Source organism: Setaria italica, chromosome VI (genome assembly GCF_000263155.2).
Source record: "Setaria italica strain Yugu1 chromosome VI, Setaria_italica_v2.0, whole genome shotgun sequence".
Taxonomy (NCBI): Eukaryota; Viridiplantae; Streptophyta; class Magnoliopsida; order Poales; family Poaceae; genus Setaria; species Setaria italica.
The window spans coordinates 20,503,230-20,530,324 of record NC_028455.1 but is presented as its reverse complement, the minus strand read 5'-3'; the positions used below and the strand labels follow the sequence as shown (position 1 = coordinate 20,530,324).

General features: G+C 43.6%; 2 protein-coding genes across 2 annotated transcripts; one reads left to right on the top strand and one right to left on the bottom strand.

Moving 5' to 3' along the window:
* Positions 1–2,229: 2,229 nt before the first annotated feature.
* LOC101768724 (F-box protein At5g03100) lies at positions 2,230–4,344 on the bottom strand. Its single transcript, XM_014805362.2, has 5 exons — positions 4,234–4,344; positions 3,369–4,128; positions 3,274–3,282; positions 3,130–3,191; positions 2,230–2,523 (listed from the first exon to the last, which is right to left on the bottom strand). The coding sequence occupies exons 1-5, from the start codon at positions 4,342–4,344 to the stop codon at positions 2,230–2,232; spliced, it is 1,236 nt and encodes a 411-aa protein (XP_014660848.2).
* A 15,027-nt stretch (positions 4,345–19,371) lies between these two features.
* On the top strand, positions 19,372–23,715 carry LOC101761003. The gene is made up of 6 exons (XM_004973202.4): positions 19,372–19,874; positions 20,620–20,765; positions 22,205–22,373; positions 22,453–22,551; positions 22,939–23,021; positions 23,205–23,715. The coding sequence occupies exons 1-6, from the start codon at positions 19,461–19,463 to the stop codon at positions 23,335–23,337; spliced, it is 1,044 nt and encodes a 347-aa protein (XP_004973259.2). The 5' UTR covers positions 19,372–19,460; the 3' UTR covers positions 23,338–23,715.
* The last annotated feature ends 3,380 nt before the right edge of the window (positions 23,716–27,095 follow it).

The window sequence follows — 27,095 nt, the reverse complement described above, 5'->3', positions numbered from 1 at the left end:
ATAAATAAAATAAAAGCACATAAATATTTTAAATTAATGAAATAAATTAAATTAAGTATTTGAAAGTAATTAATATCACTAAATAGATTGTTTCAAACTAAATGAAAATAATGTATTTATAGGATGGTATAAAGAGGTGATTATTCTATACGAATACAGATAATATCAAATATTGACATTTTTAGCAGATATAGATATCGTGTAATTCGAATATCCACGTAGCACTTTCCACCCCTAGTGTGAATCCCCTTTCTCCATTTCTTGCCATGTAAACTTCAATTTAGTATAAGGGTGCCACAAATTCTGTTAAGTGTCACAAATTCTTGTAGCACCTATATATGATTAGTTTGTGTAAGACCAACTCCAATGAAACCTTCATCTTAACCCCTTTCCTACGCTTTGAGGGCCCAAACATCAAAAATATGCTCCAACAATACCCTCATATGAACCCCGACATTTGAGAGAGCCCTCATTTTGGGTGCCTGATCTCTCACATGAAGGAGGGGAAGCGGTAGCCCTCATCCTATCAGCAACCGCAACTACCAGTCTCCCACGCCGCGGCGGACTTCTCCACCTCAATTGGTATGCCCTCATTACTATTTTGCTTGATGAGGGTCTCCAGTGCACGCGAAAAGCTTGTGGAAGAAATCATCACCCCTTGTTGTTTATTACAAGACGTAATCATCAATGCCAACTTATATAGGGCTTCTTGATCATGATACCAAAGTGACGAGGATGATGTACACCTCATCCGTCACGAGGCCCAAGATGTCATTAGACATCCCTTGCCACATGCTAGAGTACAAAAGGTCGGTGGACTGTAAGCCCTTCACAAACAACCGGTGAGGTCAAATTCGACTAAGCAATTGTTGTCAAAGGTTAATTGACGAATAGAGATAACTTATTAATAAGGTTCAGAGAGATAATAACATTACTAAAGAAAAGGAAAGGACCATGAAAGGTTACGCCGGTAGCAGTAATAGGAAGAAGCAAGCCATTATCCATAATAATAGATGAAGGAAAACGATACAATGGTAATTATATGAAAGAATAGCAGCATTGGAAGTTACGTGGGAAGTAGCACCTAAATCGAAGTACAACTAGGACTGGTTGAACGCCATGGTGATAAATCTAGACGCCAAGGTCTGCTGATCCCAAGATGGGCCGGCTACTGGATTGTAAAATTGTTGGCGGAGCCCACGAATCAGGAGCCTGCAAATCGTGGCCTGCAGTAGGGGTCTGTAGCATCAGGCCTGCTGCGCCTGTTGGGCCTGTAGCGCTTGTTAGGCCAACAGTGCAAGGAATTTTTTATTTTTTTATTTTTATTTTAGTATTTTGCAAAATATATGGTCGGAACAAAAGTTTCAAATCTATAATTATACCACAAACGGGCGGAAGCAACCTACCGCCAGTTGAACCGGCGGTAACTTCAGTACACTTTCAAAAATCATAACCAATTCATATGATTCGGATGGAGATAAACTTTATATGAAAATTGTAGATTTCGATGAGGTCTACAACATTTTAGTTTAAAATTTTTTAATTTGGTATTATATTGGTGCTCAAATAATCAACACAAGTTTCAGATCTAAAATTCAAATTTTAGATCTGAATCTGGGCAGCACACATTTAAAAAAATCATAACTAATTCATATGAACTCGGATAGGGATAAGTTTTATATCAAAATTATAGCTCTCGATGAGATTTACAACTTCTTAGTTCAAACTGTTTTTATTTGGTACCATCTTTATGCTCAAAAAATCGACACAAGTTTCAAATATAAAATTTAAATTTTAGATGCGAAACTTGTGTCGATTATTTGAGCATAAAGATGATACCAAATAAAAAATTTTGAACTGAAAAGTATATCTCATCAAGATCTACAATTTTCATATAAAGTTTATCTTCATCCGAGTGTATATGAATTAGTTATGAGTTTTTGAAAGTGTACTGCCTAGAGGAGGGAAGGTACCGCGGGTTGAAACGGCGATATATGTATAGATTTGTAATTTTTTTTGTTAGGTCATATATTTTTTCAAAATACTAAAATAAAAAATAAAAAAATAAAAAAAGCCTGCAGAGCAGGCAACTAGTTTAGAATTTCCGTGCTGATCCCTGTGCGCCTTACATGACAACTGAGGTGCACATATACGTCACCTTTGGTCGAAAGTTTTAGATTCCGAAACTTGCCTGCCCCTTCCTTGCATAAAAACTAGATAACATCAAACTTAACACTTCGCGGGAGTTTTGGACTCAGACAAAGTTATAGCAATCTGCTTGGCTTTCTCAAAGGGTGGGCTGCCTCTATGTGGCCAAAATTCATTGCGTGCCCGCTCATTTGTATCTACACTTAGGACCTCTAGTGCAGGGGCATTTTCCACAACATGCAAAAGAAATTCAACTTGTCCTCGTGCGCCTTTGAACCCTGTTATACACATGCTCTTCAAATAGTTATATTTGCATTGCCCAAAGTCCTGCCTATGAGGACCCACATCCGCCAACCATAAAGAGTATCCAGTAAACTGCAAGTGCAAACAAAATAGTGTTATCCATGGTTCACTGAAGTTTTTTCATAGTACGCATATACATGCACTCTGTGCCAAGCCAAATGATAAAATAAGAGTGAACACATGTTAACAAATCAGATGTTGACAAATCTAAACTATAAAGAACCACAAATTATGGTACTGAAAAAACACCAACACTTTGCAATACGTTCCATCCGTTGTGCTATTCACCATGTGATGCCATATGCGGCTAAATAGGAATACTTGCAATAATGTGTCTGAAATCTTCGTAGAATAGTGTTTGGATAACATTTTGGACAATTATATCAACATGGATAATTAGAAGTAATAAACATCTGTCGCATAACAAACAAAAATAATTTTGTGTAAACTTGTGGGCAATAACAACTTGAACCTTAAAAAGAGGACAACATGTCTTCATGAAAGTTGAGATATATGAAATAGAACCTGAGTAAGGAGAACAAAAAATATATATAATAACAAATAAAAATAAAAAGTAGCATGCCACTTACATGGACTTCCAAGTTTTCAATAAAAGGTGTGGCTCTCAAAAATGAAACTGAATAGAGAACTTTGTCAACATGTTCGGAATATATAGACATGAACAATTGTAAATGCCTCAGACAAGAAAACTTCAAAGGGTTGTCCAAGAACCATTGCTTCTGAAAAGAAGAACACACAGTGTCAATGAACAGATTGACACAGAAGTCAAACATCAAACTCAAGGACCTTTCAGGGGACTACCTCTAGATGCTGCCAGAAAATACGCAAAGTCAGATTTTGCACATATGGAAGCCCTTTGAGGAGTGATAAGAGAGCATGCTGGAGAACTGCCTCACTCAACTTAATATATGCGTTTTGCAACTTTGAAGAGTGGCTGAGGTCAACAGGTATGAAGTCTCCTTCATATTTAAAGGCAGCTAGATTCACAGCATGGAATTTTATCTTCGTTAATTTGCAGTGCTCAACATACAAGTATAGGAGATGGGACAGTGGAGTATCCACCGTTAGTTCAGCATTGAGATCGCATCTGTCTATATGTAGCCACTCAAGTTTACAACAATGGGACAACACGTGCTCTAGATCCTTTTTGCTGGCATACAGTACTTGTATATGAAGCTTTCTTAGATTTGGAAAGCCACTGAATTGAGAAGGTGGCTTCAGAGATACAAAGCTAAGCTGGATATGCTGAAGACACGATATGATTCCATTTTCAAAAAGTTTGAAAGGAAACACATAGGGGTCATTGAATTCCCAGAATCTTTTGGGCTTTAGATCCAAAGTTATGTTCTTTGTCCGTGATGACACAGCAAAATCAATCCAGTTATTGAGATGATGAACTAGGCTGTCAACATAGTCGATTCTGATTTCTAATGTTTCAACCACCCTGCCATGGTATTTATGCAAAACTGCATTAACTTCATGAATGAACCTCTCAGTATGTTGGTGCAAATCAACCCTTTTGCATTTGCACATTACAACAGCATCGAATGTCAGTCGAGGGCACTCCGACCACATGCATCTCCAACTACTTGACAAAACACTAGTCCTTGCAAACTCTTTTGGTGGTAGTTTGGACACGATTTTGTACAGGACATCCTGCAAGAATGATACAAAATCCAATTATCCACCAAAGCTTAGACATCCCAGTTGTAGCATGCTCGGATCCAACAAATACGAAAAAAAAAGGTAATTCGGATGTACCAGTGGAAGGTCTTCCAACCGAACATTTGGCCTTCCAATCTCACATATTGCCTCACCACAAGCATTGTCTGTTCTTATCTCTTGAGTTACTAGATTGTTCATATTCGTCATTTTGACACTATTGATCAAGAAGTCCCTCCTATATATCAAATTAAAACAATAAGTAAACAAATAGACAGAATAATTTTGAGGCCCCCAGCAGACCGCTACATGCAAATTTAAACAGGAATAGTGTGCATGGACGCCTTATACTAGTACTATTTATGCAACCATCCCATTATTTTTCATCCCTGGTAAAGTGATTTGGAGGTTCAAATAATCCAACTTAAGTTTACCACGAAGGATGTGACAGTGTACACATTTCAGACACAGACACACCTTGCGCTTGCTATATTATTCCTCATCCAGTACCCGTGAGTATTCATTCTGGTTACTCGGCTGCGGATATGCACTCATCGGTGCTCCGCAGAAGAGAGCAATTAAACAGATCGAATCAGCACGGGGAGAAATTAAACGGTCCTAACAAGGCGAATGAAAGCGAGAATTGAGGACGGCAGCAGCCGATCGAGTGGTGTTATAAATCAGCTGGAGAAGGGGATCGGAACCGAACCTGGAGACGAAATCACCGCCGGCGTGTAGTTGATCTCGCTCCTCCGAGCCGTCGGAGTGTAGCAAATCTTGCGAGGGGAGGCGGCGCGTTGATCTCCGCGCTGCCTCAACTGTCTCTCGGCGTCGTCGTTGTGGGGTGAAGGTTACGGGTGGATTATCCCGTTCAAGGGTCCAGCAGGTTTTGTAATCAACCACACGCGGGCAGGCCGATCGACTTCGAATCGGACTGGGCCGCCAACGGAGGATGGATTCAAACTCGTCGAGAGGATCGGCATCTTGAGTGGATTCTGGACTAGTCCATAGCCAAGGGTTGCGATTTGTTTCAGCGCCACGCGCCAACGCCCACCAGTCGGTACCTTCATCAGTGACAAAGAGAAGCTCGTTTCCAAAAAGTGGCCGACGCGGCAATCATAACCTCTACAACTAGTAAGAGCTCATTGATAAGATTGGTGGACGGCTGCCGGGATGGAAAGGGAAAATGCTCTCGTTGGCAGGAAGAGAAACACCGGTTAAAAGCATCCTCACATTGCAGCCTATCTATCATTTGACCATCTTCCCGGCGTAAAAATAGCTCATAAAACAAATCGATTTGAGACGCAGCTTCTTTTGGAAAGGAGAAGAGCCTAAGAAAGTTAACACTGGTCACTGTCTTATTAATTGGCCAACGGCCTGTACGCCAAAAGAGTTGGGTGGGTTAGGAATCCTCGACATCGAGCGACTTGCGCGAGTGCTTAGACTGAGATGGTGTTGGTTCCAATGGAAACATGAAACTAGGCCATGGGTAGGTCTCGACATTCCATGTGATAAGAGTGACAAAGATCTTTTCCATGCATCCACCATGGTGACGGTGGGTAAGGGAAATAAAGCGAGCTTCTGGTTCTCATCCTGGCTGAATGGCATCGCGCCACGCAACTTGGCCCCAAGTTTATTTCGAAAATCCAGACAGAAAAACTTCAGAAAGCCCTGCTTGACAATTACTGGATTGACCAGGTTTGCCTTGTAGAATCAGGAGAAGAAATTCGAGAATACGCCGATCACTGGGATCGATTCACTTGCTACAGCGAGACCCAAAATCAGGAGGATGAAATTAGCTGGAGATGGACACCGAAACGGTGAATACACCACAAGGAGCGCCTACCATAAACAATTCCAAGGGCGTTTAGAAAAGCTTAGCATCAACCCAATTTGGAAGGCTAGGGCGGAGCCAAAATGTATTTCGCATGGATTCTTCTCCACCGCAAGATCCTAAAGGCAGACAACCTGGAAAAGCGTGGATAGCCCAAGAACCCAATCTGCAAGTTATGCAACTTGGAACCAGAGACACCCATGCATTTATGCAAAGATTGCACCTTTGCCACAATAGTCTAGGAGCAACTGCTCAGTTGGGAGGGATTACACGGTTTACTACCTAGTCAGTTGATCCATTCCATTCATAGATGGTGGCGAAAATGCAGAGCAACCACCAATAACCAGGACAGATCGAAATTTGATGGACTCATGATCTACTTCTGGTGGAATTTGTGGAAGCAACGAAACAGGTGAACTTTGAACAAGATTACAAGACATCCGAAGATCTACCATTTTTAATTAGGGAGGATGTGCACCAATTTCAGTTGGCAACACAAGTGACGGGACAATCCAACACTTCAGCGAGTTAATTTGGCGGTTTTTGTTGTTTCCTCTGTTTTTTCATGTCTTCTCGGTTTGTGTAATTGGTAGTTGTTTTCCTTGCTAGAGTAGTTGTTCTTGTACAGGTTTTAGGCGTGTCCAGTTGGGTGCCCCAGGCACCGCTCTTTGTTTTCACTTTTTTTGGTTTTTGTACTGCTCTTTTTTTCTCCCTCTAATAAAAATTCAGCAAAACTTTTGCCCGTTCAAAAAAAACTAATAACAGCATTTCCAAGAGTGTCAAAAAAATCAATCCCAATAACCTAATTTTGGATGTAATCAACAAAATTGAACTTCAACAGTTCCGAAAACCAACTCCCAATATTTGCATTTTAAGACGTGCATAGCACATGTTTTATTAAGTAGAGAGAAAAGTTCATTCAAAAAAATTAAGTAGAGAAAAAAACATTCACAAAGCAGTTTTACAATGCTATTCAACAACGACTAAAAAGGAAAAAGCCTACAAACATGAGAAGCAGCAGCCAGCAACCTAATACAATGTAAGGCCTAAAAGAGAAGCAAAACCTGTGAAACTAGCGTGAGCCCAAAGCCTTGCCTGTTCCATAAGCACAGGTACAACAGCAACAGGCTGCAAAGCAACGCGCTCATGGACCCTGCAAAATTAAAATAAGGAGGACCCTAGGTCCACCTTAAGCGTATAAATACTCAGCCCAAATGGTATCTAAGTGGCACTGTGTTTTGCATTTAGTCCTTATAGCAGCCTTGTGTCTCTACGGTTTTGAAACACTTACTTAGGTTTTGCAACCACCAAGAAAGAGGGTCTTTAAAACTATTGCACTAAAAAACTCTTGGACTCATTCATTATATACTCATAGCAATCATCTATAGCAAACATGAGTAGAAGCAAATAAACAAAAATAACAAAAAACAATATAAGTATATAACAATCATAAATATAGTCATAAAGAGCATCTAAAACCACATTACATGATGTACAGTGTTGCTCCCTCCGTTTCAAAATGTAGATCATTTTGATATTTTCTACATACATTTTATTATTTGTCTAGACATAACCTTGTATTTAGATGCATAGCAAAATCTATTTATTTAGAAAATTCAAAATGATCTACATTTTGGAGATAGTACAACTGCTCAACAATCGTCAAAATCGAAGCTAAAACGAAAAGATACAACGTCATACAGGTCGCAGGGGCATAAATTGCGAAGAAAAACTAAGTTCTGAGGCTTAAAAGAGAAATTTCCTAAAGGGCAGGGCTATGGTTTAATTTTTGGTAACGTCAGGAGCTTTCTGCATAGACACATGTGGGTTGCAGTGTGGCACGGCAGTTGACCAGTCCAACTTCGGACGTGGCGTGTGGTCCAACGGATGTCTCCTTGTTGTGTCAGCAACGAACTGGACCATGTTAATCTCAGGTTGTCTCGGGTTGTCCTGAGGTCAGCAGTAGATCGCGACCGCAAGTTACGGATCGGACGCCTTGGAATGGCTGTCGGTCTGCACTGGAGATCAGGCGGCGCCGGTGCTAACGACGGCGGGGGATCCCCGAGAAATCCAGATCTCGGTCTCGGATGCACCAAAAGCGACCGGATTTTTGGCAGAAGAAAGAGGAGAGGATTGCGAGACTACACCGGGGATTCTGGACGGCCAGTTCGGCGGAACAGTGGCGGGCGGCTGTGACTTGCTGCGGTACCTTGGCACGCGGGGTTCGGCAATGTCGCGAAGGGGATAGAGAGCGAAAGAGGGAACGGGGTTGGTTTGGTAGTGTTTCTCATCTAGCGCAAAGCTCGGCAGCGGGTCTGCGATGGCGGGATGGCGCTGCACGACGAGATCAACGGCGGCGGCCCGCTGCCGTAGGAGGTGAACTTGGCGGCGGAGCGTGGGCACTACTGTGCTGCTGGTTTTGCGGGGAAAGGGGCACCAAATCGAATCGGTGGCTTGGTCAGACTCAAAATTGAGTTCGTGCTCAGCTTCAGGGGAGAAAGATGCTGACCCGTGGGGTGTGTACTGTCAGCATTCATGTTGCCGGCAGGTGCACAACAAGCCAACAACTATACAAATTGCAGCCTGTTGCAAGTTGCAACATGTACATGTTATTGCTGTTTTTTTTTCCGAATGTCAATTCAGCTGTCTGAAAAGATATGGCTGTAAGCCATCCTAAAGGTATTAGGCACAAGATATGCAAAGGCTCTAATCTTCTTCACCGAAGATAAAGGACCCTTTTATCAGTTAATCCCATCCTAAACCAAATTTCAAGATTGTTGTTCCACAAGGAACTTCACAGCATTGGATCGCCATTAAAAACCACTGCATCTTGTATAGCACCATGGGATTAAAAAAACGACACTAGCATTTGGCATGACAACACTCTGCACAGTCCAGACATGAACAATGGTAACCTCAGTGACATTTCACACTTTATGATCAACTAATGATTAAGGAAACCACATGGTAACCTCAGTTTACTACACAGCCAGATTACATGGTACCCTAATTTTGTTTCACTATCTAACTTGGCAACCATTGCAAAGAAGTGAAGTGTTTATCTTTCAGACAGTGTCAGGAAGCCTATACAATCACGATCATCCACCCATCATCCTCATCATCAGTGTTGCTATTGTTGTCCAACTGGTCTTCTTGTTCCAAAATCTCAGCATCTAAGAGTAGGGCTTCTGCGGCTTTATGTTTGAAGAGCTCACAGAGCGTAGTGATTGTATCTTTATCTTTCAAGTTTTCATGAAACTTGACACTGAAGAGATCATCAGGTCTCCCCACTGAATCCCATTCACGAATAATCTCCCTGGCCTCCACAGGTGTTCTGACATAGGGTAACTCGACCGCTCTTCCTGTGAATCCCTCAGCCTCTCCAGCATCTTGTAGCAAGCCACCGATGTCGTTTCCCTCTATGAACAACCCAGCTTCTTTGAGCCCTGAGGCAAGGGCATTGCTCAGAAGCCTCCACTCAACTGGCACGATGATCATCACTCCCTTCTCCACAAAAGCGCCGATCATCTGCAGGGCTTTGCCAGAGTGCTCTCTGATATAATCGACAACTAATTTGGCGCATCTCTTCATCTTCCTCAACTTGCTAGCTGATGGGACCTACAGGACTGCACTTGGTGCCATCATTGGAGGCATCCATGCCTAGACGTAGAGAGAGCTTTTGGCTGAATCCCCAATCTCAGTGCTGTGAAACACATGAGAGTCCAATGCAACAAGCTTCTGGACATCGACTAATACCAAGTCTTCACCAAGGAAGAAGAAGATGATGCTCTGGTCGCAGGGATGCACAACCCCGACTGCTAGCAGCTCGCCAGGTGCCAACCAAGCAGAGCCGTCTGTGTTCTTGATGTCAAGGAGAAAGGCCTTGTGCTGTAGTGACCATTGTTGCCTGCCGTCCAAGGTGTCAAGAACCCACGTTCTGACCATCGGGGACTGCTGATCATTGTTCACCAGGATGTACACCAAATTGCTTGAGGAAGGTGCCACGCAGCAACGCCGACGACCAATCTCATCCAACCGGACTTTATCTTTGAAGAGCTCACAGAGCGCAGTGATTGTATCTTTATCTTTCAAGATTTCATGAAACTTGACATCGAAGAGATCATCAGGTCTCCCCACTGAATCCCATTCATGAATAATCTCCCTGGCCTCCTCAGGTGTCCTGACATAGCGTAACTCGACTGCTCTTCCTGTGAATCCCTCACCCTCTGCAGCATCTTGTTGCAAGCCACCGATGTCGTTTCCCTCACGAACAACCCAGCTTTTTTTAGCCCTAAGCAAAGGGCATTGCTCCGAAGCCTCCACTCAAATGGCATGATGATCATTCCTCCCTTCTCCACAAAAGTGCCGGCCATCTGCAGGGCTTTGCCAGGGTGCTCTTTGATGTAATCAACAACTAATTTGGTGCATCTCTTCATCTTCCTCAACTTGCTAGTTGATGGGACCTGCAAGACTGCCCCTGGTGCCATCATTGGAGGCATCCATGCCCAGACGTAGAGAGAGCTTTTGGCTGAATCCCCAATATCAGTGCTGTGAAACACATGAGAGTCCCATGCAACAATCTTCTGGAGATTGACTGATACCAAGTCTTCACTAAGGAAGAAGAAGATGACACTCTGGTCGCAGGGATGCACAACCCCGACTGCTGGTAGCTCGCCAGGTGCCAACCAAGCAGAGCCGTCTGTGTTCTTGATGTCAAGGAGAAAGGCCTTATGCTTTAGTGACCATTGTTGCCTGCCGTCCAAGGTGTTGAGAATCCACGTTCTAACCATCGGGAACTGCTAATTATTGTTCACCAGGACGTACACCAAATTGCCCGAGGAAGGTGCCACGCAGCAACGCCGACGACCAATCTCATCCAACCGGGCTTTATCTTTTAAGAGCTCACAGAGCGCAGTCATTGTATCCTTATCTTTCAAACTTTCATGAAACTTGACACCGAAGAGATCAACAGGTCTCCCCACTGAATCCCATTCATGAATAATCTCCCTAGCCTCCTCAGGTGACCTGACATAGCGTAACTCGACCACTCTTCCTGTGAATCCCTCACCCTCTGCAGCATCTTGTTGCAAGCCACCGATGTCGTTTCCCTCACGAACAACCCAGCTTTTTTTAGCCCTAAGCAAAGGGCATTGCTCCGAAGCCTCCACTCAAATGGCATGATGATCATCCCTCCCTTCTCCACAAAAGCGCCGGCCATCTGCAGGGCTTTGCCAGGATGCTCTTTGATGTAATCGACAACTAATTTGGTGCATCTCTTCATCTTTCTCAACTTGCTAGCTGATGGGACCTGCAGGACTGCCCCTGGTGCCATCATTGGAGGCATCCATCCCCAGACGTAGAGAGAGCTTTTGGATGAATCTCCAATATCAGTGCTATGAAACACATGAGAGTCCAATGCAACAAGCTTCTGGAGATCGACTGATACAAAGTCTTCACCAAGGAAGAAGAAGATGACACTCTGGTCGCAGGGATGCACAGCCCTGACTGTTGGTAGCTCGCCAGGTGCCAACCAAGCAGAGCCGTCTGTGTTCTTGATGTCAAGGAGAAAGGCCTTGTGCTGTAGTGACCATTGTTGCCTGCCGTCCAAGGTGTTGAGAATCCACGTTCTGACCATCGGGGAATGCTGATCATTGTTCACCAGGACATACACCAAATTGCCCGAGGAAGGTGCCACGCAGCAACGAAGACGACCAATCTCATCCAACCGGGCTTTATCTTTTAAGAGCTCACAGAGCGCAGTCATTGTATCCTTATCTTTCAAACTTTCATGAAACTTGACACCGAAGAGATCATCAGGTCTCCCCACTGAATCCCATTCATGAATAATCTCCCTAGCCTCCTCAGGTGACCTGACATAGCGTAACTCGACCACTCTTCCTGTGAATCCCTCACCCTCTTCAGCATCTTGTTGCAAGCCACCGATGTCGTTTCCTTCTACGAACAACCCAGCTTTTTTTAGCCCTAAGCAAAGGGCATTGCTCCGAAGCCTCCACTCAACTGGCATGATGATCATCCCTCCCTTCTCCACAAAAGCGCCGGCCATCTGCAGGGCTTTGCCAGGGTGCTCTTTGATGTAATCTACAACAAATTTGGTGCATCTCTTCATCTTTCTCAACTTGCTAGCTGATGGGACCTGCAGGACTGCCCCTGGTGCCATCATTGGAGGCATCCATCCCCAGACGTAGAGAGAGCTTTTGGCTGAATCCCCAATCTCAGTGCTGTGAAACACATGAGAGTCCAATGCAACAAGCTTCTCGAGATTGACTGATACCAAGTCTTCACCAAGGAAGAAGAAGATGACACTCTGGTCGCAGGGATGCACAACCCCGACTGCTGGTAGCTCGCCAGGTGCCAACCAAGCAGAGCCGTCTGTGTTCTTGATGTCAAGGAGAAAGGCCTTGTGCTGTAGTGACCATTGTTGCCTGCTGTCCAAGGTGTTGAGAATCCACGTTCTGACCATCGGGGAATGCAGATCATTGTTCACCAGGACATACATCAAATTGCCCGAGGAAGGTGCCACGCAGCAACGAAGACGACCAATCTCATCCAACCGGGCTTTATCTTTTAAGAGCTCATAGAGCGCAGTGATTGTATCTTTATCTTTCAAGCTTTCATGAAACTTGACACCGAAGAGATCATCAGGTCTCCCCACTGAATCCCATTCACGAATAATCTCCCTAGCCTCCTCAGGTGTCCTGATGTAGCGTAACTCGACCGCTCTTCCTGTGAATCCCTCACCCTCTGCAGCATCTTGTTGCAAGCCACCGATGTCGTTTCCCTCACGAACAACCCAGCTTTTTTGAGCCCTAAGGAAAGGGCATTGCTCCGAAGCCTCCACTCAACTGGCATGATGATCATCCCTCCCTTCTCCACAAAAGTGCCGGCCATCTGCAGGGCTTTGCCAGGGTGCTCTTTGATGTAATCGACAACTAATTTGGTGCATCTCTTCATCTTCCTCAACTTGCTAGCTGATGGGACCTGCAGGAATGCACTTAGTGCCATCATTGGAGGCATCCATGCCCACACATAGAGAGAGCTTTTGGCTGAATCCCCAATCTCAGTGCTGTGAAACACATGAGAGTCCAATGCAACAAGCTTCTGGAGATTGACTGATACCAAGTCTTCACCAAGGAAGAAGAAGATGACACTCTGGTCGCAGGGATGCACAACCCCGACTGCTGGTAGCTCGCCAGGTGCCAACCAAGCAGAGCCGTCTGTGTTCTTGATGTCAAGGAGAAAGGCCTTGTGCTGTAGTGACCATTGTTGCCTGCCGTCCAAGGTGTCGAGAATCCACGTTCTGACCATCGGGGATTGTTGATCATTGTTCACCAGGACGTACACCAAACTGCCCGAGGAAGGTGCCACGCATCAACGCCAACGACCAATCTCATCCAACCGGGCTCCTGAGAAAGGAAGCTCAATGAATCTGGCAGTCACGCCCTCTGCAGTTAACATATCGACCACCAGGATCCTGATCTTCAGGTCCACGAAATGCAGGACTCCCCCATGCGTGAACACCAAATCAGATTCTATCATGGAGAGCTGGTCCATCACCGACGAGCACGCACAGATTCCCTCCTGGCGCCATCTGTTGTGGCAACTGCTGAAACATAGCAGGCACTGCTCGGCAAGGTGCAGCTGAGCGACCGTGAAGTTGCGGCCGCCGCGTGGGTCTTTGAGGATGCCCATCCGGTCGGCTGAAGGGCGTAGCGGGAGGGATGGAGGCACGATGGGGAGTAGGCGCACAAAGCGCTCGGTAATGTCGCATACCAGACAATGCTTGTCGATGCCGCCGCCGTCCTTCCGAGCGCGGGGCTGGTTGCTGCTGAAGAGGAAAAAGCCGCTATCCTCGAAGCAATCGACGAATCCGAAAGCCTACTGGCCCCCGATCTTGGGCAGGGCTTCGCGGCGAACTGCGACGCAGGAGGCACGCGGAGGCGCGTCGATGGCAAGCGTGGCGTTCTCGCCGTCGTCGAGCGTCTCGGGCCCCATGAACTCCACGTTGCGCCGCATCACCGCCCAATCCGACTCGTCGCGGCCGGACACCAGGCCCAACATGGCTGAAGTGATTTGGGGGCGGATTGTTGTGGGCGCGTATTCGGGATGGGAGGGGAAGGAAGGAGGGGGGTGGTGAGGTTTTAAGCCGACGGGGGGAGAAAAGGAGGGTGCGGCTTCTGGAAGAGAGGCAAATTGAAATGAGGGGCAAGTCGTGCAGGATCCCCGCACGCGCGAGCGCTGCTGCGAATCGGTGATGCCAGTTGTGGTACCGCGCGCAACTACATCCGCCGCCGCCGCCGCGACATGGAGGCCTGGAGGGCGCGGGAAGGAGGGCGAAAGAAATCGATTTTTTTTTAATTTCTAAATACACTTGCTATTACAAATTAAAGCTCCAGATTCGTCCACTTGAAGAAATAGAAAAAAATTCAAATTACTGCCTTTGGATAATCCTCTAAATAACTTTTTTTGTTTACTTAACCCATCCGGTTTACAAAACCAACCCACTATTCACCTATAGATCATTACCCAATCCGATTTTGCCAATGTGATGGTTGTTTTCTTATTGCTGGTGCCACGTGGTCTATGACATGGATGAAATCAACCGAAACGCATAGGACGCACCATCCATGCTGCGTAGCACTCCTCATTGATGCTTGCAGCGAGCAGGGAGCCTCGCATGCGTGGGTCTCGCTGGCAGAAAAACGACATTTCATCCAACTCTCTTAGGGCAAGTACATAGCTACACGTCAGCAGTCTCATAGGTCATCTCATGCAGTGCCACGTAGGATTTTTTATGATGTGGAGGAGAGAGAGCGAGGAGAGAGAAAGAGGTCGTTGTTTCGCGAAACAACCATCTCATGAGCTAAATTGTAGGACTACGAGACAACTTAACAACCATTGTACGAGTTATTGTTGCCATGCAACTCATAATATTTTATTTTTCTTATGCACAAATTAAGGAATTATATACCACTACCAGACAACTTATAGGACAACCCATTAATGGGTTGCCTGTTGAATCGTCTCAAGATTACGTGTCAATGCATGAGACCGCCTATTAGATGACACCAATGTACTTGCCCTTAGTATCGCTCATATTTTGATCCGATATTAATGTTACATTTGTACCGAGTTCAAATTTCAAAATTCTCCGGAGGCCTTTTAGTACCGGATCGTAACATCACCCGGTACTACCCTTTAGTACCGGGTGGTATTATGATCCGGTACTAAAGGCCCTCCACGGGTTATTTCAAAAGAAAAGCATGTCTACATTCATCACATGCGCTGCGTAGGTGGGATGGCAAGAAAGGCTTGCAACGAGATTTAAGGATCGGTACTGAAAGCGGAATCCCCGGCCGGGCCTGCTTTGTTTTTTTGGCGCAAAACAAGGGATTTGAAATCGGTACTAAAAGCGGAATCCCCAGTAGTATCTATACCTGAGAAAAAAAATCCTAGCCCGGCCTGAGCCTAACGGGCTAAACTCAGCACAACACTCATTTAAGGTCGGGTGTGGCGCTGATTTTTTATCCCAAAAATATCTGAATAATAAAATGAATTATATTTGCACTAGCAAAAGATGGTCGAGCTGGCCCAATTTTGTTGGCACGGTTGAGCTAATGGGCTAGCTTGGGTAGACATTTTAGGCTCCAAGGAAACTGAACTTTTTTGTTAGCTCGGCCCAACGTAACCCGACCCGTAGTTTGCTCAAGTCCAGGCTCAAGCCAGCCGCTAATGGGTTCTCCTGCTCTAGCGTTAGCACCGTCCATCTACAGGTACTTCCTACGCATGGTGGCGCCAAGTTGGATGGCACTGCGACGGCTACTTGAGGTGTCGCCGACACCAACACGCTCTGTATTCGTGCCCCCATCATCATCATTATGTAGAATCAGATACTGCAGAGCAAGTAGCATGCCACTATTGCACACGAGCGCGCGCGCCACCATCTTTCTGTTGTAGTGCTTGTTGTCCATCACGGCTCCGACGAGGCAAAAACAAAGTGGCTGCTGCCTAACGGCGTGCAGCGCGATGTCGTCGCCGACTATCATCTTTACCTTGCACATGGCATGCACCTTCATTTCGCTATTTCCCAGATGGTCCTACTTGGACATGACCTGGTTCATGGCCTATGTCTCGCCCTGGTTGAACGGCGGGCCTGAAACCATCTTTAGTATGCATAATTAAACCGGATAAAAAGATGAGAAAATTTCTTATTTAACACTGTAAGATGACTAAATTCCTTTTTTGACACTGAAATTTTTTCCGTGACATCAAGTTCTATCTTCTGTTCCTTATTTGACATTTTTTATCACTCTTGTCACATAAGTAGAACAAAACAATCATCAAATCACCTCTAAAATTCATGAAACTTTTTTTATAATAGAACAAATGAAGATGAGTCCATATTGATTAAAAACGCACATATACCTTTGCCATTTTAAAATTAAAATTCACCAAATATGACTACTTTTGAAGCATATTTGAATTTTTATGGTATCAAAATACTTTCCAAAAATTATGGAAAAATATCTAATATTCCTTACATGAGATGTAGTCATTTATAAAATTATTTTCTATCATAAGTTACATAGAAAATTATAAGTTACATAGAGAATTATAAGGTTCTTTAAAATTTTCCCAAATTTATGTTTCTTAATAATTCTCAATGTACGTTTTGCTAGGAAATTTAATAAGTTCCAGCATCTGATGTGAGAAATATTAGTTATTTTCCTATAAATTTTTAAAATGTTTTAGTGTCATAAAAATTCAGATAACTTATAAAGGTAGCCTAAGTTGGTGAATTTTAATTTTAAAATCGTAAAGGTATATGTTCCTTTTAATAAATATGGGTTCATATTTATTTTTTGCGTCACTACAAAAAGTTTCATGATTTTTGGAGGTAATTTGAAAATCGTTTCACCTGACTTAACTAACATAAGGGACGGAAATGTTAAATAAGGAATGAAAGTTAGAAGTTGATGTCATATTAGGAAGAAAAAACTTTTTAGGATCAAGAAAGGAATTAACTCATCAACTCATCTTCCAGTGAATTTCCTCTAAAAAGATACCTTTTTTTTTATGGAAACAGGAGGGTTTTAGCCCTGCTGGTTATATATTGAGAAAAAAGAAATAAAGGGATTACAATGAGCAAACCAGTTTGTATCTAAGAAACAAAGAAGGTTAAAAAGAAAATCATGAAGATTACAACATAAGCTCTAGCCATTCAACCATTGATTGTTTGGAGGCCTCTTTAACTCTATGCAGGACTAAGGCATAGGTAGACTTAAACCGCAAGATGGCCCCTTGCGTTGTTGGTGGTATGCCTCGGAAGATTAAATCATTTCTTGTCATCCATATGCACCAGCTCATGATTATGATTATTTCCATGAAGAAAGGAACCTGAAGCTGGGTTTTGAAGGAAGTCAAAATGGAATAAGGGTCCAGCTGTAAGTCGGCATAAAGGCCTAGATGAATCCAACATTCTTGAGCAAAAGAGCATTCAAGCAGGAGATGGATGAGTGTCTCAATTTTGTTGTGGGAGCAGAGGACACAGTTATATGAGGGCATAACCATATGTTTGCGCCGCATGATATCCCGTGTACTAAGTCTATCTTTCAAAACCAACCAAAAGAAGACTTTGTGTTTCTTTTGACACCGGGACTTCCATAGCCAATCATATACTGGATGAGTGTTTCTATGTCCAATGAGAGACTTATATGCCTTTGATGAAGAGAAAATTGCATTACCCCAGATATATATCCAAGAGTCTGGATCAGGCGAGAGGTCTAAACTTTCTAGGTCTTCAGCAAGATGAACCAATTGATTATAGGCTTGTGGCGTCAAGGGCAGGAAGAAGAGATGCTGCAAGTCCGTGATCGAGTAAGCTCGCTTCAAAGATAAGTGTTTATCCCGAGTAAAAGAAAACAGATGTGGGTACACTTGTGTTGGCACCTGATTATTCCATAGATCATGCCATAAAAGGCAGGTACTGCCATCCTTCACAGACACTGAGGCTATTCCTTTGAATTTGTCCAAGAGTTTAATGATGTCCCGCCACCAAAAGGAGCCTTTAGATGTAGTGCCTGGCAGTTTACCATTTCCATAGTATTTTTCCCATACTAGATGGACCCACGGGATATCTGCTTTATTATAAAATTGATGTAAGAATTTAAGCAGCAGAGCTTCATTTTGTGTCTGCAGATTCAGAACACCTAGACCACCTTCCTTTTTTGGTAAAGTCAACATGTCCCATGCAGCTTTAGGCGGTTTCTTGTTATTGATATCCGAGCCTCTCCAAAAACAGTACTTTCTATATTTATCCACTTGTTTATATACTGACTTAGGTAACAGCAAGGTACTCATATGAAATATCAGCAAGGCAGAGAAAATTGAATTTGTTAGCTGTAATCTCCCCGCTAAAAAGATACCTTTAGCATGGCGCATGAGCACTTGGGCAGAACAAAAGCATGCGTGACAACACATCATCATACTACAGCATCTGCCTTGGTCTGCAAAATCTTTAGGTCCGACACGGGGTACACATATCACTGGGCCCGCATGTCAGATTTATGTAAAAATAGAAAAAAGTCTCACGTGCATCTCCTTGAATTGAACTCGCGACCTGATGGACATACACAAAAGCAAATCTTTTTATCTCTGAAACTTTTTGCCTAGTATTTTCTATAGAAAAATGAAAAAAATCTTCACAAATAAGTATCACGTCACTACACATCACTACCATCATAGTTAACCAATTCATTACATTCATGTGCAAATTAATTAATCAAGTGAAGTAAATACAGATAATATTTAATAATCATGCTAGTAATTATTTTTCTTAATTATTCATATCTTAAATACATTCTAGAATTTTATTGTATTTTTAAGAGCTATAGAGCAATTTTTGAAAAACACAAAGATCATTTCTGCAATTATTTTTGAATGCTAAAAGTAAATAAAATCTCTCTGTCACCCATGGGCTAATTTCAGCCCTCCCTCCTCTCTCGAAAATGGGCCCAAAGGATCCAATGGGCGAAAATGGGCTGAAATCGTCCCAAGCCTGATTGAGAGATTTCATCAGCTGTTCTATTAAAAATAATTGCTGAAATGATCTTATGTTATTAAAATTACTTCTTGAGCTCTCAAAATTTCTAATAATTCTCATAGAGTATTTTAGGCCACGAAAATTTTCTTTTAAAAATCCACCCATCATTTATCGAGGAAATATAATTTCATTTCGTTTATTTGTGTCAGCTCCCAGTCACCATGATTCTTCGGAAAGGTCATGAGCTTTTCCTCGTGTGATTTACCCGAGGATCTTCCCACGGAGCTTTGCTAGCTGTCGATGCCTCATCCAACGGATCGAAACGTCGCCATATCCTTTCCCACCACCACCCGCCGGTCGGCTCGCGTCGCCGGCTTCTCCCTCACCGACCACCACGCCCCCACCCCCACAGCGCTACCACCACGAGCCGCCATGGCCTCCTCGTCCTCCACCTACCTCGTGCTCACCTGCGTCCACGCTTCTCTCCCAAGGCCACTGCCGAGCCTCCACGTCACGAGAATCGCCTTGGCCGGCATCACCAGGCGCTCCACAGCCGGTGCCCCTCTGTTTGCCAGCCCCGCCGCGTGCCGCACGGGAGAGCGGCGCAGGGGGTGGGCTCAAATATGCCGGGACTCCTCGCTCCAGGGACCTCCCGGCGCCGACTCTCCTGCGCAGGACCAGGAGGATAAGAAGAAGAGCGAGGCAGTGGCGGCTGCTGCTGCACGGATTGCGAGTGGCGGTGGCGGCGGTGGGAAGCTGAGCGACTGGACCACGTCGGTGCTCATCTTCGGCATCTGGGCGGGGTTCATGTACTACATCTTCCAGCTCGCGCCCAACCAGACCCCGGTAAGGGATTCAATTCCTTCCTTGCTTCTTGCTTGCTTCATGGTACGCTCTGTCGTGAAATGTGAATTGGAATACCCTTGCTTCTACGGAGTACTTGTCAGTGATGTTAATATGCCTTAGTTTCACGCATTTACAAGATTCTGTCCTCTGAAATCGATACTCATTAGCGTAGCTTAGTATCACTTGCTCTTTTTTTTTTTTGAGGATTAGCATTGCTTGCTCTTGACCGCGCCATCTGGCAACAATCGGATGATGTTGTTTTGTCCTATGATTTCGTTGCCCTGGCAGTACAGTTCCCTGCATTGAATCTCCATTCCCCACCCAGTGTTTTGCTTGGATTATCAGGGAAACAAGCCATGATTAATTTAATATGTCCCTAATCTGTACCTATCCATCCAAACACGACACGCTAGGCTGCATTACATGAGTACATCTACAACACAGAGAGAAGAATTAATTGATCAGTTGTTGGGCTGTTTTCAGTAGTTCTGCAGTATCGTAATCTTTTGCTATTTCATATCTGATGTTATTGGCCAGGACCATGACCAACTAAGACATTTGCAGTCAACTGATTGATTTATTAAACTTAAATTCGAATACACTCCAGATATTTTGGCAATGCCTGTTCTTCATGAAATCTATGCCCATTGTTTCTTCATTCTTCAAAATACTGATTGTACTGTGATGCTTGTATTTTTGGTGTCCGGGAAAATAGTGCTAATTTGTGACTCCACTCTGGCTGCAGTACAGAGACACATACTTCTTGCAGAAACTTTTAAATCTGAAAGGTGATGATGGCTTTCGAATGAATGACGTTCTTGTTGCTCTGTGGTATATTATGGGCATCTGGCCGCTAGTCTACAGTATGTTGCTCCTTCCTACTGGTAGAAGGTAAGAACAATATTGTGTTTAATCAATACTGTAACATTGTTTAAGTGTGTGTTTTACATGTGGATTCAGCTCATGCTGTATGTATGCATGATCTGCAGTAAAATAGTGATGAAGACTGTGGTATACTTGCTTGCCATTTTTTAGTCTTATTGGGTTGGTCTAAAGCATACAATAATTACCAAGTTGTAAAACAAGAAATGATTAACAGTGACAACAACACAGAGATGGTCCTTTGTGTCTGAAAAAAATGATCAACAGCAACACTACTGCCTTCCCAAGCCAGCTGGGGTAGGTTGTCCGACCGAAGATGATTTAACCATAATATGATTTATATTTAGTTAATTTATTTTGCATTCTGTCATAATAACACATTGTACTGTAAGATCCTTCAAAATGCTTGGTATGCTGGTATAGTGATTGTTAAATGCTGCATGACTTGTTAAATCTTTATTTTGTAGAATTAAGCCAACTACAAACAAATTTATTGTTTAGCATGCTGTTGAACTAGTCTACAGTGTGCTTCTTCTTCTTCCTACTGGGAGATGATTTACGAATCTGTGAATTTCTAATCTATGAAATTCCCCTTTAGTTGACTACTAAAGTTGTTCACACATCACATTTCGTTTATAGTCTAGCTTTTTTAGCGTGTTTGGATCATGTATTCAGGTCAGTTCTTACAGAACGATTCATGCTATTTTCTTTAACAAAAATGTTCCTGATCATCTTTAAAAAATTAGAAGATAATGTTTTCGTTCTTCTCATGGGGCACACTTATTTTAACCAGATGGTAGTGCACGTGGAATAGTATCTGAGATAATTGGTTTGAGTCCCACTCCCCTTGTTAAACCAATGATTTATTGTTTATCCACGTTGCATAGGGCACCAACCACCCTTTTGTCCAGTGTCTTATAAAAAAAACAACAGCAAGAATCATGTTCATGTGCATATGTGTACTCATGAACGCGCATGCATATGTACGCAGGCACATGAATGTTACCTGTTACATTTCAGTCTTTCAGTGAATTACATTGACATATTTCTGGATCTTCCTAAAAAGCATTTGATAGTAGAGGCCTTTGTGTTAGATTTTTGCTATCTTAGTATGGATTTGCATATGGATGTAAATGTAATATATCCTCAATTCTGACTAGCATGTATAGGAGAGTCCATATCTTTGCAAAAGGGAAGTGAGATTGTCATGAATTTTTAATTCGCTACAAATGGATGGCCATAACTTAAAAACTGGACATACCTATGTTCAAAATTTGGAGAAACTAGTCATTTCATTTATTGTTCTCATTGCTGTTCATATGATTTTATTTCTTGGACACTATTTTTTTTGGTATACACATCAAAACAAAAAATATTGTTGTAGCATCAATTTTTTTCTATGGTATTATATTCTCTATTACCGTTCTAACAGTAAAATTGTATTGCAGTTCCAAAAGCAAGATCCCTGTATGGCCATTCCTGGTTCTTTCATGCATTGGAGGAGCATATGCTTTGATTCCTTACTTTGTTCTATGGAAGCCTCCACCTCCTCCTATTGATGAAGATGAAATTGAACAATGGCCATTGAAATTTCTTGAGTCAAAGTTAACTGCAGGAGTACGTTTTAGTTTTACTACATTAGGTTTCAAGTTTATTTGGTCATTATTGACTATATTTCTTTCATATCATGCTGCAGGTGGTATTTGCCCTGGGCATTGGACTGATTATATATGCAGGCAAAGCTGGAGGTGATGATTGGAAGGAATTCATTCGCTACTTTAGGGAGAGCAAGTTTGTAAGTTCTGCAGCATGATTCAGTCCTGAGTAGAAGAGTAATAAAAAACATTATGGCATATAATGAATTGTTGCACTATTGAGTATTGACTTTTATGTATTTACACATATCCTAGATATTCCTCAATTTCAGTTAGATGTTTCTTTGACACCTCTAAACAATCGTGGTATTCCATGGTGAACACAAAGATAAACATGTCCAAAGTTTTAAAAGTTAAAATATTCATCGATCCAGTTTCCTATCTTCTATGATTTGAAATTTATGAGTGATGTATCTGTTGACCATGCCATAATTTGATTCTATGTCACTGCTATGCATTTCATCAAAATGGATTTAATCACTACAAGGGTGGAATTAACTTTCCATTTCTTTTATGTCATGTATCAGATTCATGCCACCTGCCTTGATTTCACTTTGCTCTCTGCCTTCTCTCCATTCTGGGTCTACAATGACATGACAGCAAGACGATGGTAAGCACAAAAGCACTCATGCTTAATGTTGTGTAGAGAAGGGTTGCATTTTTTATTTTTTTAAACAAACATTGTGTAGAGAAGTTGCATGATAGACTTTGCAGTGACTGAATCAATTGTAGCAGTAAAAACATACATCACATGAGACTAAATTAACATTTAGCTTTATCCTTTGTTTAACAGGAAAAATGGTTCATGGCTTCTGCTGCTTGCGCTGATACCTTTTGTGGGGCCCTCACTGTATCTTCTACTACGTCCATCACTTTCTTCTCTGCTGGCAGCATCTGCTTCATCATCTGATGAAATTGAGAAATAACTGGTGTCTAACTTAGAACCAGTGAAGATTTTGGTTGTGAGCTGATGACATGTGTAAAAAGGTTGATCTGGCAACTGAATTTGCCAGCCAAATGCTATTTCAATTGGTGATTTGGTGAAAATGCACAATTTTGCATATCACTGCTGTAGTGCTCAAACTGGAAAGCAGGTCTGGACACTGAAGTCATATTCAACATTGTCCGCATCTGGGCGCCTGACAAATTATCAAGGTTATACTCAAGGAGTAATCAGCGATGTTTCAATCCATGATGAACAACAATGTATGGTATTATGCAGCAAAGTATTAGGACATTATACTGCTATATTCTGCTCTTGTGTACTCCCTCCGTTCCAAATTATATGTCATTTTGACTTTTATTCATAGATAATATTATGCATCTAGACATAGGGTACATCTAAGTGCATAGCAAAACCTATAAATCTAAAAAAAGCTAAAACGACTTATAATTTGGAATGGAGGGAGTAGAAAAATTTTGCTGCTGTTACAATGACCCATATGTAAGAAGCCAGAGCAGCGGTACATAATGATGAATAGCTGACTGCAGATTGCTGGTCGCATCCAAAGAAAATGCTCAACGCAACTGGGCAACTGCTCTGGTTGTCCCGCTCGACGGTACATACGTTCGTGAGTTGGGTCTGTAAGTTGTAATTCCCCCTCGGCCCCTCCTCTGTTGTCTTTCAACTAGCGCCGTACCGGCTCATGGAAAAAAAAACTGTCTTTCTATTGCCTTTCCATTTGTTGAGTACAAGTTCATGTGTGGGCTCCTGAACTCGTTGTTTTCTGAACCGCTCAAGGTACAATTGACTTGTGTTGTGGTACCTACTGGAGATCCGGCCAAGGTTCAGGGCAAATTCTGGTCAAGTTCAAAAAGTATACACTTTTTGGGCGCTAACCATGTACTAAAAAACTGATGAAAGGGCGTCAATTAAATGGCAGATGATGCCTGCCCAAATGGGCACCTGGAACACTGCAAACTGGTTGGTGATGCATTGGAAAGAAGAGGTGACGTGTCAGCAAGGCTGATACATACTCCCTCCGTCCCGCAAAGGGTGTCGTTTTAGGTTTATCCAAGTTTACAATTAAGAGTATCAATATTTATAACACTAAATAGGTATACTATAAAAATATAAAAATATATTTCATACCGAATCTAATGAAACTTCTTGGACATCAAAAGCATTGATATATTTTTATATAAATTTGGTCAAAGGTTTAATTTAGGACAGAACTAAAGGGACACTCTTTGTGGGATAGAGGGAGTACAAATTTAAATGTATAAACAAAGGGGAGTGCCTACTTATCATCTGGTTGATTTTGGATTTAGTTTTCATCCAGATTTATAATGAAACAATGACCCGTCACAAAAAAAGACAAAAAAGAAAAGTGAATGATACACGATGATTTCTCAATAAAAAATCGCAACAAGCAGCAAAGAAAAAACTGAATGAAAAATACAAGGAAACCACTCAGATTTCTATCACTACGATCACTCATCACATGTTAGCCTTACGTCAGCAGTATCAGTTGTCCTGTTTCACGTCGCTTCCGTTCGCTCTCCGGCAGCCAGCACACCGGTGAAGTTCAAAAACCAAATGGAAACGAGAAGAAGAGCAAGATCCCGTATGTTGTGAAACAACCGGACTCTATAATCCTAAAAGGAAGACTAAAAATCCTAATCATGAAACTCTAGGTATAGTTCGGAATATATATACAAGGAAGATCTTCATTGTAAATCATCAATATTCAAAGAATAAAGAATAGTCCCTCGTACTTGTGTCTTGTCTATTTTCTTATGTTCTTATGCTTGTCATGAGAGACGTGAGAGGGAAAAGATCCAGCTGCTGACTACGTATTTTACAACACGTTATCAGCACAACCGCTCTTCGTCGACTACGCTGGAGGAATTGCCATCAACCTTGACGCCGGCGATCTCACCGTCATCCTCGTCAACGACTACTTCGACGATAAGAAGTCTGTCAAGCTTGACGCTGAAGATCTCGCTGTCGTTGTCATCATCGACTACTTTGATGACGTCGACTACATCTGCACTGACTCTCCATCAAGCCGGCAGGTCCCCCAGCCCTGACTCTCCATCAAGCCGGCAGGTCCCCCAGCCCTGCTGAAGTGTCCTACGCGACAGGCTTCGAATTCGTTCGATGATCAAAGCTGCATGGTATGATTTATTTTCCAGCCTATAGCAGATTAGATGTGTTGGTCTGGCCTTCGAGTTTGACGATTCAATATGCTACAATCGGCAAAGTTAACTTTGCTGAGTGTTTTTGTCGGGCACTCAGCGAAAGCTTCGCCGAGTGCCAAAATACAGTCGGCAAACATATTTTTCGAAGAAAATTAAAAAAACCAAAAACGCCGGCCGCCACCACCACCAGCCTCCACCACCGGCACCACTGCCGGTCACCACCACCGGCCTCCAGCACCGCCACCACTGCCACCCGCCACCACACCACCTCGCCATAGCCGCCGCCCACCATGCCGCCTCGCCACTGCCGCCGCCCATCGGCCTCCACCATTGAACCACTGTCGGCCACCACCACCGGCCTCCACCACCGCCACCACCGCCACCCGCCACCACGCCGCCTCGCCACGGCCGCCGCCCACCACGCCGCCACATCTACCGGGGAGAAGGGGAGGGGCGGGCTGCACATCACCGGGGAGAAGGGGAGGGGGCGCCCAGCCACCCACCGCCACCCGCCGAGGAGAAGGGGAGGGGGCCACCCACTGCCACCCGTCGACACGCCACCTGTCACCGAGGAGAAGGGGAGGGGGCGACCGGCCGCCGCCGGATCCGGCCGGGAGGGGAGGAGCCGCCGCCGGATCTGGCTTGGAGGGGAGGTGCCACCGCTGCATCCGGCCTCGAGGGGAGAGGCGCCGGGGGAGAGGCGCCGGAGAGAAGGGGAGAGGGCGGCTGCCGGGGGAGGGAGGGTCGCCTCCCATCCTCGTTCGGATCTGGCCCCCGCTGCCCGGATCTGGCCCGTCCACCGGGGGAGAAGGTGAGAAGGGAGGCGCCGTCCGGCGGGAGGAAGGCAGCGTCTGGCGGGAGGGAAGGGGCGGTGTGGGTGGGGGAGGAGGGGGGCGGCGTGAGGGCAGACGGGCCGGGGGTGTGGCGTGCGGCGTGGGGGCTTGCGCGACTTGAGAGGGGCGCGTGAGGGGAGGCAGGCCCGGTGCGGGAAAAAAAATTGCCGAGTGTCCTATGTGTGACACTTGGTAAAGGGTTCTTTGCCGAGTGTCTAACCTAGGACACTCGGCAAAGTTTTTTTTAAAAAAATAAAAAATATCCAATAGTTTCAAAAAAATACCAAATTTTCACATGAAACAATATATGTTCTCTATTGACTATACAAAAAGTTTTGTAGTCAAACCAAAACTCGACCGTCACTTAGACTCTAAATCTTATCGAATCCTTCTCAAAGTTACTATTCTTCTTCTGAGATGCTTCGGTTTGTAAACATCGTACGTGATGAAATGTGCAAAATCTTCTCAATTTTTTTCACAGCCTCCACGTGTTATATCATCACATCATGACAAATCTCATGATTTTCAGACTTTGCTTGTTTTTTTACAATTTAAAAATACTACTGCCACACGTTCATGGTCGTGTTTCCTGAACAAGATGTTCAAAATTTCTTTTCATTTCATGGGTCAGGTCTCAAATTGGGCCAAATAACATGAATATCATTTTTCTACCTATTTTATTCTATAATTTGAATCACTTGCAGTTC

Coding starts and splice junctions, on each gene's coding strand:
- LOC101768724 (XM_014805362.2), bottom strand. CDS start 4,344: ATGACGAATATGAACAATCTAGTAACTCAAGAGATAAGAACAGACAAT. Junction 4,129..4,233: donor GGTTGGAAGACCTTCCACTG/GTACATCCGAAT, acceptor TCATTCTTGCAG/GATGTCCTGTACAAAATCGT. Junction 2,524..3,129: donor AGGCATTTACAATTGTTCAT/GTCTATATATTC, acceptor TTGCACTTGCAG/TTTACTGGATACTCTTTATG.
- LOC101761003 (XM_004973202.4), top strand. CDS start 19,461: ATGGCCTCCTCGTCCTCCACCTACCTCGTGCTCACCTGCGTCCACGCT. Junction 19,875..20,619: donor TCGCGCCCAACCAGACCCCG/GTAAGGGATTCA, acceptor CTCTGGCTGCAG/TACAGAGACACATACTTCTT. Junction 23,022..23,204: donor GACATGACAGCAAGACGATG/GTAAGCACAAAA, acceptor TTTGTTTAACAG/GAAAAATGGTTCATGGCTTC.